The sequence below is a fragment of the Onychostruthus taczanowskii genome, unplaced genomic scaffold (assembly GCF_017590055.1).
Source record: "Onychostruthus taczanowskii isolate IOZ18803 unplaced genomic scaffold, ASM1759005v1 scaffold106, whole genome shotgun sequence".
In the NCBI taxonomy this organism is placed as follows: Eukaryota; Metazoa; Chordata; class Aves; order Passeriformes; family Passeridae; genus Onychostruthus; species Onychostruthus taczanowskii.
The window spans coordinates 1,492,807-1,508,595 of record NW_024497186.1 but is presented as its reverse complement, the minus strand read 5'-3'; the positions used below and the strand labels follow the sequence as shown (position 1 = coordinate 1,508,595).

Sequence of the window (15,789 nt, the reverse complement as noted above, 5' to 3'; positions counted from 1 at the left end):
GCTGTCACTTGGTGACTGATTAATCCTTAGGCACTTCAAACTTCATACTCTGCTGTAATATAAAAGTAAAGCATTGCAGATTGCCCAACTGCAGCTGTCATGGAGAGAACGTGCTGTGCTTGTGCGGCCTCAGGGCATCGCCACAAAATCAGCACAAAATCTGGCACAGCAGCCAGCTCCAAGACTCTGTAGCTTAGAGCTAGGGTTTGGATTGCAAAGAAGAGAAGGGTACCAGCTGTCTAATCCTGTGTAATTCTGTAATAGCAAAAGGTTTCTTGCTGAATGTGTCTCAGGTTGATTACTGTCCTTATGCATTTGTCAGCCCGAGTATACAAGATCTTGAAGTTTTATCAGGGAATGGAAGGAGCAGCATTTGGAGATGTTCCAGATCAAGGTACTACTGCCCAGAAAGAAAAAGAAAGTGAAAAGCAGAAAAGGAGAAGCACTGAGAATAGGATGTACTTTGGTTTCCTTTTCTAAGCTCTCTCGAGCTGGCTGAGCCACCTCTGTGTCAGGACACAGCTCCATCAATGTTTCCTCTGCAATCAGCGCTGCAGCCGCTTTCACATTTGCTTCAGATCTGCTCCATTGGCTCAGAACCACCTTAACCCACAGCCCGACGCAGCCGCTCTGGTTTTGCCTCTGTTTATTTGGACTCCTGTCAGCAATAGTTTTTTCCAAGTGGGACTCCCAGTCCATTTATCACTGTCATCATGTTACAGCAGCCAAACCTCCTTTTCCCCCCCAAAACAGAAGATTTTTGGCAGCTGTGCCTCTCTACGGAAATGCAAAGTTCCGGGTTGTCTGCTGCTTTTCAGATTTCTCAGAACTCTGTATGGGCTGTGAACAGAAATTTCAGGATAGAAAATCAAGTGATTCCTCCTTATCATAAGCCAAAACTATCCTTCACCTATTAGCTTATTCACTGGGAATCCAAAAGCAAAACCCTGCAGGCACAAGTGCCGAGTGAAAGGTGAATTTCACCCCAAATTTCAGGTCTAAACCAAAAGTTATTCTGGCCTCTCCTTGGCCATGGGTGGAGGATGTTTGCCTGAAAAGCTGCAGAAATCTGTGTCCTCTCCCTTTCTCGTTGTGAGAAAGGAAATGGTTTTCCAAACCTCTTTCACAATGTGCCTTAAATAAATCCTGGAGACCAGTTGTTACAGCAACCAGTTAGAGATCAGCCAGTGCACTGAAGCAGCCAGCAAGGGTCAGCCTAGGACAGGTGGACAGTCCAGCACAGCCTGTATTGTTCAGGAAGATTCATTAAACCAAGCACCTTCTCTTAAAGAAGAGGAGTTTGTCTGAAGCCTGCCAAACTTTGGTCACAGCTATAGGTTTCCTTGGAAGAGGATGGTCAATCTGTCACCCCAGTGGGGGCCCTGTGGGCTCTGTCTTTCCCATGAAGTAAGAGATTGATTCTCAACTGGAGATGTAGAAGTCCCACCTCTACCCCAGTGCTCAAGCTCAAGGGAAGCAATCCTCCTTGCATCTGTATTCCACAGCATATCCCTGGCTCGCCTCCATGGCACAGCCTGCTTGGAGAGCTCTCCTCCTGTCAGGGCTTCCCTGGGACTCATCTAATTCTTGTTGCATAAACTCTGGAAGCGTGTTTATAAGAGAGGATTAATTTAGGCACAGAACCTTCTCCACCCACGATAGCAAAGCCTCAAGACGAGCTTTCCCATTTCCAGGTGAACAGTAAACCTCGGGACTTACAGCTCATAGTTTACGTAACGGCAGAGTTTGGGTGGCCACTGTTGTCGAGATCCCTGTGACTGCAATCATTCCTCCTTGTTTTTCATCCCTACCAGGCTCCTAACTGCACATCTGTGAGCTGCAGAGACTGAATCTCTACTCTCAACACATTGCACAGCCTTCTTCTCCTCTGGGAGACTCTGTGTTGTGTGGGGTGATGATAGATGGGAGGAATCAGTGGGAGAGGGAAATGAGTTACCATGTACCAGGCTATTCGAGCTGCCCACTTCCTTCACAGCTCACACACGTTTCTAGCAGAACAATGGTTTTTTGTTCTGACTTAAATGCAGAATTCCTCCTACTGTTGGTATCTCTGATAAGAAGAGCTCTCGCTCTTCCAGCGAGAGGACATCACAGCCATGGAAGTCACCAGACCTTTTGTGTCTGCTGGATAGTGCAAAAACCTCAGGCTTGCAATCATTCTCCCATCCTTTCTCCCCCTTCAGCTTATGCCTTGCTTTAACCACCATCTTTTCCTGTGTTTTCCACGAGCCCGTTTTGCCTTGGACCACGTGGTGGTGCTGCAGTTAAAAATACCACGGAGACAACAACAGCAACAGCAGCACCTGACCAGCGATGGGCCGAGGGCTGGCCGAGGGCCAAGGAGCGGGGATGGTCAAATGAGAGTCCACGAGGAGAAAACAAGAGGCGCTGCCAATGCCCTCACATCCTGGCAGCAGCCACGGCTCAGGCTGAGCCTGATGGAGCTGCTCACAGTTCTGAAAAGTAGGCCTGCTGCTCCAGCTTCCCCGTGGCCATGGAGCTTGCTGTCCCAGAGCTCTATCAGGGACCAGTCAGGAGACCACACACTGCTCCGAGCTGCAGTAACGGGAGCTGCTGATAGCAACTACCAGCTCAGCAGCAGCTCACAAAGGTTTCAGCTCAGCATCATCCAAATATAGGCACTCTCAGGCCATCAGCTGTCACACCACAAGTCCCAGCCCATCTCTCACCACAGACAGGCCATTAATTTTAACAGACATCTCAGAACCCTGCCCAATTGTTCAGCCTCAGTTCAAGCCACTGCAAAGGGAACATTACAAAACAAGCTGTGCTGCTCTGCCGCCTGTGTTAGCCTGGGCAGCCAAGAGCCAAAGGAGATGTCACAGAGTCCCAAACACAAACCAGTGCCCCAGCCACCTCGGAGTTTTTCTCCTGAACGTTCACAAGACAGAACACAGATTCTTTATGGAAGGGCTGGAAAACAAGGTGAAAGTTGCCATAACTCATGTACAGTCCCTGTGTATTTATGATGGACAAGCCATGCTGAACCACACTCTCATTTCAACAGCTAGCTCCAGCTCCAAATCACAGATCTCCATAGGGCTGTCCAGAGGAGAATCACTCCCACTAAATGCCCTCAGAGTTCCCAAGACCATACAGAGCATGGCTCCATGCTCATGAGTATCAAGGGCTGCCTGTATATTCCCAGGTTAAGGTATTTTTGTAAAGCAGCATGCAGGACTGCAAACAGAGCCTCTGGATGGGAGATTCCTCACACAGGAATGACAAGGCACAACTCAGCCTCCTTCCATTAAATTTCTGGTCTCTCTAAATATCCACAAAACTCTTATTAAGCTCCCTGCTTCCTACTTTTTGCTGTGATGCCTGAAAAATGTTCACTAATAGCCAGCTCTGTGCCCCTTTTCTGTTTCCCTCCAGCTGCCCTGAAGGGAAAATATATTTCTCACCATACATGTCCAAGGGTAATCAGTCCCTTTATGTCCCAGAAAGGTTTTACTGACCTTAAGAGCCTCTGAGAGAGCAAGCATTGCTTGAGGGTACAGGGTGGAGAAAGAGAGCAATCCTTTCATTTCCAGAAAATTTTCTCTGCCCACAGACAATCCCTTGGGAATTAAAACATTCTTCAGTGCCCTGAGTACCTGCCCCAAAGAGGAGGGACAGGGTTTTTCAGCCAAAGCCATGCCACAGTGGATGCAGTGGGAGCACAGAGGCCCATGCACGCTGGCACTACTTAGAGCTGAAAAGCACCCATGCACATCCTGGGAGGCAACATTTAACTTTTTGTTAGTGAGTAAAATTTTGGATGCACTAGAAATCCCTGTGCCCATGCAATGGGCAGATGCTGAGCTGAGACATCATTGCAGCTCTGAAAAACAGCCTAAAAATCCAGCTACACTCAGGCAGTTGGGATATTTGTTCAGGCAAAGCAGAACTTCATGATAAAAAAAAATAGTAAAAGAAAAGTTAACCTAGAATCCTCCTTGGGGGAAAGGGGCAGGAAATGGTCAAGTGGCCAAAGAAAATGAGGACAAATTATTGCCAGGCAAGATTCAGGGATCATTTAGACTATTTGGAGAAACAACCAAGCCAGGCCAAGCAGAGTGGTGGGGTGGAGTTGAGGCAGGAAGAGAAGTGGAGCAGTCCAGGGGGTGGTTTAGGCAGGAGCACAGCCTGGGCTGGAGGGCAGGCAGGGAGCACAGGCTGGGGCAGAGCCAGGCAATGACAGCCATACTCACTCAGGCACTGCAGACCACTTTTATTCCCAAGAGGTTTGGCACACAGTGAGCAGCTGGTGCAACTGGAGAAAACCCCTGGCACAAGCTGGTGCCCATTGATATCTTTACACCTCTCTTTTGTCTCCTTTGTCTCTTTTTCCTTCTCTCTCTCCTTGAGCTGCTCTTTGTTCTTACCCTGGAAGGAGAGAGGAACACAGCTCAGTCACAGGCCTTGCACTGCCCACATTCCTTTCCCCACTGTACAAATGAGCAGAGAGCTGGTGGGCAGCAGGTACAGTGGGATGGCACTTCTTTTCCCAAATGCCTTCCCAAGGCTTGGGCCAGTCCCTCTAGTCTAAGTCCATTGGTGATGAAGGGCAGGACGCATTTGGCTGTCCCTCTGCAGGCTCCTCCTGCCACAGAGTGATCCAGGCAGTCACCCAGCCAAGGCACTCTTCTTGCTGTGCACAATAGTGCCAGGGCAGCATAAGAGCATCCAGAACATGCCCTGGAGCAAGGAGAATTGGAATTCAGGGACCACTCAGTCCCACACACTACTACTACTTTAGGCACAATGCATCTGCTGACCAACATAGAGGCCTCAGCCATCCCAAAGCAATCCAGCTAACTGTTCCCTATGATCAGATCTCCTTTTCTACTTGAAGAAATTAACAATTCCTTCCACAAACTCAACATCTCTCTCTCACCTTATCCTTTTGCCAGGATCCAGTGACTCGGCTCCGCAGGGAACTCAGACGTCGCATCACCTTTGTGCCTTTCTCTGCTTTATCACTCTTCCCACTGTCCTCATTTCTGAAAGGAGACCAAAATACCTTAAAAAAGGGGAAATTCACTGACCAAGCCCAGCTACGGAGATCACTGATGAAGTTCATTGAAGCATTACTTTAGGACCCCAAGTATGAGCTTTCCATCTCCTGGAGGATCCTGGTTTGGCTTCAGCCATGTCACTTATTAATGAAACACTTGCAAATAAGGAGCTGAACTTTCAAGCTGTTGTGTGCAGGTTTTGTTCAGTGCCACACTGGCTGAACCCCTGCAGATACCAGTGTCCTGCACACAGGATTAGCAGGGCAGTAGAGCTTAGATGAACAGGACTCAAAATCAGTCTGCTCTCAGAACACAAAGTGTGTGTCACTCGCTGTCTCACTTACTCATTAGACAGGAACTCAAACCAAGTGAGGTTCTGCTGGGAAGAATCACTGCCTTCTTGCACACAAGCTCTCTGCTTCACCCTGGGCAGGGAAAAGGCATCAGACACAGCAAAGAACACAAGAACAGAACTGAGTCAGCTGAAACTCTTATTTTCTGCATGGGGCAGGAACATTTTTAGAGTTACGGAGGAGGTACATGAAATGCCCATTTTCCTTGCAATTCTACCCTGGTTTCACTGGAATAAATCAGTGATTCTGGTACCCTGGGTTTTGCCCCTCAAGGGACCAAATGTCCTTTTCCAAGTGTGTCTTAGGCAGACCTGTGACCTCCCCACACATTCCTGTCCCAGACACACTTACCCATGGTAATGTTTCAGCTCCTGAAGTACCTTCTGGACAATTAACCTACCAAGGATGGGGCAAAAGAAAAGCAAGGGATTAGAAAATATCCTTTACGGGCATTCTGCACCCCACAAAGCCTCAGGTGCTGGTTTATGACCAGCTGCTCATCTGTGGCCCAGCACAGAGTGGGATCTCCTTTGCTGTTGCATCTCCAGTAGCTCAGATACACTCAAAAATCTCCCTCATCTTAATCCAGCCAGGACTGACAATACCTACACTTGGTCTGGGGACACGTGGTCCTTCTCCAGCATCTCCAGAGCAGGCGGTTCAACACCTGGAACACAAAATGCTCTCAGCAGGGATCCTGGTTTGCCTTTGCAGAGCACCACCTTGCAATCTATGCAACTGGATCCTGTTAATTGTGCTGGGCTCCCACTCTGCCTTGATTGGTGGCAAGAAATGCCAGGAGCAGTTAGGGAAGGAGATTCTGCTCTACATTTCTGTGAGGGAAGTGAAGGCTCATCACTTTTCTGTTACTCCTCCCCTCCCCAGTCTGTATGTTTGCTGCTTAGGGTCCTGCTTGCAGTAGGGGAGGAGCTGGTACCACCCCAGAGCTCTTCTCCATGACAGCCAGTCTCCCCTCCACCTCCCAGGCTCTGAAATCACCACATTTTTCTCTGGGGCAATCCTCACAGGTGGGACTTGAGTAGGGAGTGACCAAAGCACTGGTCACAGGGAGGTTATGTGGCAATGTGTCACTGAGGATTGGCATGTCTGAGCTGAGACTGTGCTGCTAGCCAGGGCCAGACTCAGAACCAGCTTGGCTTTGTATTTCAGGAGCTCCTGGGACCGTGGAAGAGAAAGCAGAGGCTGTCCACACTTCCAGAGGCTACAGCTCTAGTTTTTATTTTCTTAATTGCACCTTGAACCCATTTAATGGCATAAAGTCTATACTAACCTTCCACAGCTGGAAGAGAAGTGTTGAAACTGTGAGGTATCTGGGGGGAGGCAATGGTCTCACAGGCTGATGGGACAGACTTGGACCTCACTCTTTTCCCGTTGCTGACACATTTCTGGAGAAGTAAAAAGTCACAGAAATCTTTCGTGCTTTCTGCACCAAGGGAATCTCCATCATGGCTGATTCCTCACCCTTTCCCTCTTGTTTTGTCAGAGTTATGATGCAGGAGACCACTAGGCCCAGCTGCTTGTTGGCTCCAGGAAGGCTGGAGCAAGTGACACTTGTGCCTGAAACCTTCTTAGGCACTTCTCACTTTTACTGCATATGCAGCACCGTGATGCAATTGTCCTTTTAGTATTAATTGAATCTAAAGGTATTCCCCAGAGCAAAGCAGTGTGTAAGGGGTGTGTGTGTGTGGGTGTGTGACACTGCTGTCTTCAACTACCTGACAGAGGCATAGAGAGAAGATAGGGCCAGACTCTTCTTGTCTTGCAGTGACAGGACAAGAGGCAACAGGCACAAGGGAAGGGAAATTCCAGCTAAATATATGGGAAAAGAGGGCTGTACTACAGGCAGCTCCCTGGGCCTTTATCCCACAAGATGGGGCAGTTTATCTGAAAAAGCCCATCCTTGCTGAGATTCCTGCAGACCTCCTGGTTCCACGCTGGCATTGAAGGAGTCCAGCCTGCAGCTGACACCTGTGTACGCTGCTTTTCTGCAGCCTCAGCTTGCCTTGCTGACCCTGTGCCCAGCCCTCCACACTCACCACCTCCAAGCTGGGGCTGGCCACGAGGTCTGGGTGCAGCGGCTCTATCTCTACTTTGATCACTGTGCCACCCCGGCTGCTGCTCCAGGCTCCCTGTTCCCTTTTGGGCAGCTGAAGGGACGCATGAGGCTGGAGGCAGGACTGGCTCCTCTTCTCCACATCGTCCTGTTCTGGGTCACTGCCCAGCTCTGTGACATCCAGGCTGAACCTAATCAGGGGGCAGAAAGAAGCCTTAGAGCAGACCTGAGCAGATCTGGCACACTGTGCCTGGCATGGCACAGCCCCTGCAATGTCCCTGGCTGGGTGGTCCTAACAACCTCATGCAGCTGGGACAAGGAGGCTCCCCACAGCAGGCACCAGGGAAAGGAAATGCCAGGAAGTGTCAGCCTGGACACCAAGTCCCGAGCCTGTTAAAAACAGCTTCTCTGGCTGCCACCAGTGAGTCCCCAGCTCCCTGGTCACCCGGGATGTTTAGTGCTGAATGGCTCACACTGATCTCTTAGCAACCCCTGAGACTGTGCAGCCACCCTGGCAGCAGCCTCTCCTGCCTGCCCCAGAGCTGCTGCCCTGTCAGCTGCCATCCAGGAAAGTCCCTCTGGGCATTTAGAAGTGGCAGATGATATTTATCACATCACCACTGTGGCATCATGCCATAAATCCTGCTCCCACCACAGCCCAGATTTGAGGAAGGAAAAATTTTTTTTATAGGAAATGAGGGGTGGACCAGCTCCCCCAGTGCCTCACAGTGTCCTGCACACCAACTGCTGTTGCAGTGATGACACAGAAGCAAAATGATGGATAAAGCTCAGTGGAAAATCTTAGTCTCTGCATGGGTTCTGTCTGCAGATCACTGTCACTTCATTCCTGCTGCCACAGGCAGGCTTCAGGAAGCGTTTGCTTAGGGAACAGTGGGGTGTATTCCCCTTCCCTGGCCTCCTGCTCACACGTGCTTCATCACCCAGCAAGGAGACAGAACGTGTCCCTGACACCGACAGCCACTCCGTGCCACCGTTACTCTTGTGCCTGTTACAGCATAAACTGTGAATGATCCATGGCACATGGGACAACAATAGGTCTGAGAACCAAAGTCTGAGCTTGATAAAGGACTGCCAAGATTTCAGGCTGAGATAATTTTAGGGTACCGTATAAGGAGGAGAGATAAAAATAGTCCTTGCTGGCTTGCACCTAAATCCCAGTCAGCTGGGAGATCAATACATTTGTCAGCAGGGAAAGCATTCCTGGAGGAACCTGGAGCTCAAGGCACTCATGTGGCAGGAGCAGAGGATGGCAGGAATGCCAGGCCTGCCTCTGCTCTCAGCCAGGGCTCAGCACCATGCTACAAACACAACCTCCTCTGCAGCCACGTGGAGGGCAGAGGGCTGGAGCACAGCACCGTGCTTGCAGGCACAGGCTCCACCAAGCCAACTCACAGACAGGAAGAAAAAGGATTTGACAGAGCTCTCTTAATCCCACTTTGATGGGAAAAATTCCCTTTGAGCCAGAAGATGGAGGTCATCAGGGCAACTGATGCTGTTCAAGATTCCCTCTAGACAAAAGAGAGATCCTCTTCTCAGCCTCAATCCCAGGAAAAGAGGGTCTTCCTACTTCCAAGGAGACATTGAAGCCTCTTGCTCCCCTAGCACTTCTTCCACATCCCACCCAACAGGAGCAGTGGGTGTCCAGCTGCTCTGGCAGATGCTGACAGGCGAGGGAGACCACCCAGCAGCATCTGGATCTGCGGGCAGTGTGATGCTCAGCCTCCCACCTCCATTGCACTGTGTACATCAAATACCACTCACAGTCCCACCGTACCTGCGCCTGCAGTCCACAGGTGACACAGGGCTCTCCCAGCTGTGCCTCCGGGAGGTGGACATCGATCTCACCAGTGTGGGGAAGGAATCCTGGGCCTCTTGCAGGTCCAGCTCGTTGTCTGCCTCTACAGGATGCTCAGAAGTGCTGGTACCAAAATCTGGCATGGCTGCACAGGAGCACAGGTGGCCTTTGTTCAGAAAACGACAGTCAGCCTCGCCATAACGTACTGAACAGGAAACGGGATTGGAAAAAGCAACATCCACAGACAGTTTGCTCAGAGCCCTTGGTGTGTCTTCCAATGAATGAAGGGCAGACACAGTCTGGGATTCTTGTTCGGGCTGTGCTGCTGTGTCTGGTGCTGTTTTGGCAGACGGCACGCTCAGGAGTCCCAGATCTTTGTAATACTCCGTGCCGTGGAGAGCAGAGTCTGAGAGGAGATCCTCTGTGCTGCTGTGCAAGTCTGCTGCTGGCACATCCAGCTCTGTGGAAGATGAGTCCTCCTGCAAAGGCAGCAGAAATCCTCTGAGAGCCTCACACCAGCCCTGCCAAGGGGATACCTCCCATGCAGAAACCGGGGTGCAGAGCAGAGCCAGACTTCCAATTGACTTTCTAATAGTCACCCTCCCCTGCTGTCCCTCACAGCAACATAATCTTGTATTCCTTGACAGTCTGGATCAGTACCACTTTCCCCCATTCCTACTTCACCACAAACCCCTCTGGATGTTGTGCTGACCACCCAGTTTGCTGCCCCTGGCCTCTGCCTTGCACGGTGGTAGCAGCAGGAAAGAGGACACTTGCCTTCTCTTCAGCTGTGCTGGTGCAGAAGGAATCATCCTCAGCAATCAGGGATGGGAGGAAGCTTTTGGGGGTGGGATACTCTAAGGCAGGGCTGTGTTGGTCAGTGAATTCCCGTAAGCAAGGCTTGCAGTCGGACCCTGAAAGACAGAGAAGGTCTCAGCAGGTAACCAGACATCTGGGAGGGATGGAAAACCTGCTGCACACCCACAGGTGACATGAGGCAGCACTGAAATGCTCCATGTGCCCTCTGCTCCTTCCCAGACAGGCAGTGCCAGGCAATCTCCGGACCACAGCAGCCTTGATCCTGTAGGAACCTGGTGTAGGGATTTCCAGAAACCTCATCCCTGCAGCATGTGCAAGGGGACAGACCAGGCTTGCACTGTCCCAGCCAGACCCTCATAGGGTGTCCTATGCTGCAGAAGCTTTTTCCACAGTAAAAGAATTAAGCACATTTTGATGTCTGTTATTGACATTATGGACCTTTGAATCAGAAATCTAGGAATAAAAATACTGATGGTGGTTTTATTTTCATCCATAAGGAATAAAGGACACCTGGGTGGGTGGCTAATAAAGGATACTGGGAGGCAAATTGGTGGCTTCAGACAACCCTGAATATGCAGAGCAATACCAGAAGCACATAATTCTCCTGGTTCTGGATCATTCCTCTGGATTTTCCCCAGGCAGGAGTGTGAACCTGAGTGTCCATATTCCATCTGATAACTCACTGAGAAACAAACCAAGGTCTGGATGTGTTTGTGGTACAATAGATGGTCCAGCTGACTGAAGCACATTCCTGTGGAGCAAGACACACTGTAAACCTTAGCCACAATCCCTGAACCATTGCATTACTCATGGAGGCTTTTTATTCCTTTGAGACACACACAGCTGAGGCAAAGAGCTGAGGCAAAGGGAAAAAAGCCAGGCTGTTGGCTGAAGCACTGTGGTGGATCTCTGAAGATGCAGAGAGCAACACCAAGAGACTGTAAGCAGCCATATCTATCCAATGGGAAAAACCAGCAGGAAACTGCTAGAAACCCATCACACTCCAGGAAAATCAAGCATAAAAACATCAATGTAAGGAAGACATTCTTAAAAAACGCACTTTTGGAAAGCTTGCATCCTGCTGTGGATTATAAAGCTACACAATTCAGCCAGGAATTGCATGGTGCCAACTAAAAAAAGGCAGTAAACGTGAGGGAGAGCTTGGAGGTTTGTTCCTTGGATCCTGCTGCACACTGCAGATGCCAGATTTTCTGTTTTAAGGAGCATTTGGTGTGTTCAAATGTGTATGATGGTTTCAAGTGAAAGACTATAAATAATATAGAAAGAAAACGCTTCTGAAGGCACTCTTTTAATTAAGGGGTTTCTAGCTACAAGACCAGGGAAAATTTGAAACAGGCTTTCTAGCAAGGCTGTAAAATTTACTTCATAGGATATTTTTTATGAATAGACCAATTCTTGCCCAGGATGTCCCTGAGCTGCATCTGCAACTGACAGAGATTTAGTGAGCTATTAAAGATCACCTTCTGCTTTTCTCAGTGCACCTGGATTCAGCTTGCAATCTAAAATCAGCATTTTGAAGTGAATACACCCTTGAACCAGCACAGACTTTGGCATGAACTTGTAGCAAACAGCAGCCAAAGCTCTTGGCTGGCTATGAAAACCACTGAAGCCCCCCAAACAGGCTGGGATGATGGCTAAGGTAGAATGGATCCATGGGGAGCAACCAGGAGGTGGGGAGCATCCTAGGGAGGCCAGGACAGAGGGTGCTTCCCCTCATACAAATCCAAAGAAGGAAGAAAAAGGAGATTCCCCACTCTCGCCATCCCTTCAGCAGTGAACTACCCACAGGGAGAGCAGCAAAGCCCTGGGAGGCAGCAGGAGCTGACAAGGGCTGTGGCCTGACAGAGGCCAGAGCCCTGGACTGAAGGTTTTACTAAAACAAGGAATTTTTTTCTCCCAAGCAGTGTCCAGCCATCCAGCCAAGGCTACTCTGGGCCTGCACCAAGCTCCATGCAGCCCTAAAGTGGATCCCTGGAACAGAGTCAGCTCCTCGGAGGCCTGGAAAATATTCCCTGAGCTCTGCCTGTGCCATGCAGGGCTCAGGATTTGGCCAAGGCATAGGCTGCAGTCAACAGACCCGGTCCAGACCCACCAAAGGACTTAAATCCTCCTCGGAGGCTTCAGACACTCGGTTCAACACGCGATAAATCAGAGGCGCCGCGAGCCCGGGGTCGGGGCAGCGGCGCGCGGGCGGCTGCCGTGGGGACACCATTTTAGGCAATGTGTGAGCACCAGCCACGGCGCTGCTGGGCTCCCTCTTCGGAGGCTGGGCTGGCACCCTGCATGGAGCAGGCACTTGGGCAAGGGGGTGATGGAGGAGCTCATGGGGAAAAATGCCTTCAGGCGTCGGGTTGTGGGATGGTGGGCGAGGAAGTTCGAGCATGGAGCGCACAGGAAGGAGGCAGGTCTGGGGTGCTGTGAACATCCCCATGTCAATGATCAAGGTAGTTGCCAGTGTGTCAGCAAGTGTGGCAAACTCTGGAGCACCTTGAATCTCCCGTACTCTGCCCTCAAGCCTGTCTGGAAGGACCCAGGCTCCAGCATGGTGGCAAGGAGACAGGGAATCTTGGCCCCCCCAGGCTCTGGCAGACAGCAGCAGTCACCTTTCCTCAGCTGAAGCTGGAGATGGGATAACAAAATGACACTTTCAAGAACAAATACTGTTTGCTTTAGGAGAACATTAAGCAGATTAGGTATTGCAGTTGCTTAATTCGTCTCTGGCTGGAAACCATAAAAGGTTATTGCTGCAGGGAGCAGCCTCCTCAGAGGAATTCCCAGGGCAGAGCTGGAGAGGAAGCATCGCTTGCTGGGCTGGGATGGTTCCTGCATTTTGCCAGAGCTTCCCACGGGTGAAACATGATGACTCTGGGCTGCTGTGTGGGGAGGAAGGAAGCCGTGACAGGCATCCACAGCATGTGACAATCTGGGATGGTCTCAGGGGGTTTGATGCTGTGAGGACAGCAGGATCAGCTGGCTGAGCTGCTGTGGCTCAAGGAAGAAGGTTTCATGCTGTTCTAACTGTGCCCAATGCCAGTGGGATCCCAACAGAGATTTTCATAATTCCAATTCAGATCTCTAGTCAAACCCTCCCTCCTGTAGCTGTCTGTGTTGATTTCTCTTGGACAGGCTGGTCACTGGAGCTGCACCCACAAGTGTCACAGCAGGTGACAGCACCAGAGCAGCCAGCCCTGGAACAAGCCCTGCCAGCAGTGTCCCATCCTCACCTGCCTGTCCCTTGGCTTGGTGCAGGATGCTGCATGTCCCCAAGTGACCCTGGAGCCAGGCTGGCGCTGGGAGAGGACACATTGGAGGAAACATGGATGTGAACTCTGGCCACACCAGTCACATCCTCCAACATCAAACACTGTCTGCATTCCCACTGGGGAAAGACCACACCAAACACGGCAGGACAAAGGCACTGGGCAGTTCTGCTCCATGAAACAATCCCGGGAGGAAGGAAAGACAAGAACATCTGGGCATTTCCCAGCAGTCAGGGATAGAGATTGTTGGGAAACCATGGAGAGCATCACAGACATGAAATAAACATTATTTTATCTTCCCCTGGCCCACCTCTGCCCCCCTGGCCCTGCACCAGCTGCCCTTTACGTATCTTATTGAAGTGTGTCCAGAGCTATAGGGAAAAACCTCTGGCAAGTGCTGAACTCCCTGTGCCAAGATGGGCTGAAGTGCAGTCCCTCGCCTGGCGTGGGCCCCTCCTGGCCAGCCCTGGCAGCGGTGGGGATTGGCTCTGGGCAGGAGCAGGGGAAGATAAGCTGTCCCACACTGTAACACCCTGTACATAGCCACTGCCTTATCACCACACTGCTGGGGCCAGGCTCTTGGGCACGGAGGGCAGAGGAGCAGGGAGCTGGGACTGTTCCCTGCTGTCTCTCAGCTGAAGGGTCTCAGCAGGGCTGAGGGGGTTTGTAGCCTCTCTGATTCCCTCCAGGTCACTGTGCATGTTCCTGCAGTAGCTCCAGGGGGTACTGAGGGAAGGCCCACATGGACCAGTGAGTGCCACACTACAGAATATCAGTGTGGGAGAGGGGTTGAGTGAGACCTGAGCATTTTGTGCCCAAGCACAAGCCCCAACAGGACAAAGTGCTCTGCAAGCACCTGCTGAAGGGAGCTGGCTGTACCCAGGCCCTCTGCAAAGCAGTCAGTGCTTGGGAGCACTGTGAGGCTGATTCATTTGTTAGTGAAATCAGCCCATCTGAGTCTTCCCAGCCAGCACATAACCCCCACAGCAGGCATGGCTGGAGTGGGGTGCCCAGCTGGGACTTGGGGTTCACCACACATCAGAGCCTGTGGGACCCCCTCTGTCCTGCTCTGAATTAACCTTCCCCCAGCTGTTCAGTTTGGATCTTGGTCTCCTGCACATCCACACCAGAAGAGAAATGGGAGTGGGAGGGGAATAATGAAGGAGAAAGAGGAGCAGGAGCTCTGATGCTGCAGGTAAAGGTACCAAAAGCATCAGTCTGAAGGCAGGTTTGCTCATAAGGACACAAGTGTCTGGCTCCTCCAGGACTCCAAATGTCCTGCTTCCTGGGGCTCTCACTTCCCTCTTTCCAAGTCATGGCACCACATGCAGAAATGAGGCCAGTTGACACCAGTTGCTGCCATTTCCCATCCATGCTGCTGGACACAGTGAAGCCCAGCCAGGGCCACCCAAACCGCCAGGACTCCAGATACAGGGGTTCTGCTCGTCAGCCCTCACTGAAACACTGAAGAAATCTTTTCCCCCACATCTGCTCAGACACCAAACTCCGGCCAGGCAGCATACAGAGACAGCTGTCTGCAAGCACCGGGACATCCAGCTCACTGCCAGCCACGAAACAAACTTATTACAAAACCAAAAGGCTGATATTTAACCCATTACCCAGCTCCTGGAGGCAACTATGTGCCTTGAAAAGAAGATTAAATGCAAGGAAAAGTGTTAACCACCACTTAAGGCAGTGTCCCGTGCAGGGGGGAGCAGGGGGCACCTCAAAATAAGCTCTGCCTGGGCCCCCGGAGTTCTTTGGTACCTGCTCAGTCCAGGACAAGCTGTCCCTGCCACAGCCCAGCTCCCACCACACGCTCAGCCCCCTGTCCCCACAGGCCATTACCTCGCTTAAAGGACCATCTCTTCTTCCAGCGCTTGGAAAACGATGGCCAGGAGTGGTTGAGCAGCGAGTCTGACATTTGGGAGCCCCGTGCAAGGTACAGCCCCGAGCAGGAGACGCCGGCACGGAGCACGGCAGAGCTCAGCGCGCTCTAAGGCAGCGCTGCAGGCTGCAGCCCAGGGGCTGCCAAGGGGGGAGTGGAGAAGCCAAGTGTTTTGTCAGAAGTATCAGCTGATGGAAGCTGTAGCCAGAGAGACATTCCTGGTCCCTGGCATTCCCACCTGTGTGGCAGGTCAGTGACTTCCTACAGCTGGGCCTGGGGATTAGTGGCCTTGGAGCACATACAGCCCCTGAGTGCTGCTGGAGGCTTGCAGACAGAAACAGAAAACAAGCTGTTAACACACCACAGCCCCTCTGCCAAAACCTCCCTGCTCCATTCATGGCTGTGAGCATGACAGACACTTTGTGAGCACTTTCAGGCACTTCTCACCTGGCTAAGAGTCACCTTCACCTTCAGTGACTGGTCAGAGTTGATACTGACAAGGCTTGGTGTCTT

General features: G+C 51.2%; 1 protein-coding gene across 1 annotated transcript in view; it reads right to left on the bottom strand.

Annotated features, from left to right (window-relative positions):
• Positions 1–15,348, bottom strand: part of ARHGEF18 (Rho/Rac guanine nucleotide exchange factor 18) — a 48,834-nt gene extending 33,486 nt beyond the window's left edge. Inside the window, exons 1-10 of the mRNA XM_041414844.1 lie at positions 15,237–15,348; positions 10,066–10,202; positions 9,268–9,767; positions 7,456–7,663; positions 6,690–6,804; positions 6,008–6,065; positions 5,750–5,794; positions 5,390–5,470; positions 4,925–5,030; positions 4,239–4,413 (exon numbers count right to left, since the gene is read on the bottom strand). Of these exons, the coding sequence (XP_041270778.1) occupies positions 4,239–4,413; positions 4,925–5,030; positions 5,390–5,470; positions 5,750–5,794; positions 6,008–6,065; positions 6,690–6,804; positions 7,456–7,663; positions 9,268–9,767; positions 10,066–10,202; positions 15,237–15,312 (1,501 nt within the window). The 5' untranslated portion in view covers positions 15,313–15,348. The remainder of the gene's footprint in view (positions 1–4,238; positions 4,414–4,924; positions 5,031–5,389; positions 5,471–5,749; positions 5,795–6,007; positions 6,066–6,689; positions 6,805–7,455; positions 7,664–9,267; positions 9,768–10,065; positions 10,203–15,236) is intronic.
• Positions 15,349–15,789: the final 441 nt, after the last annotated feature.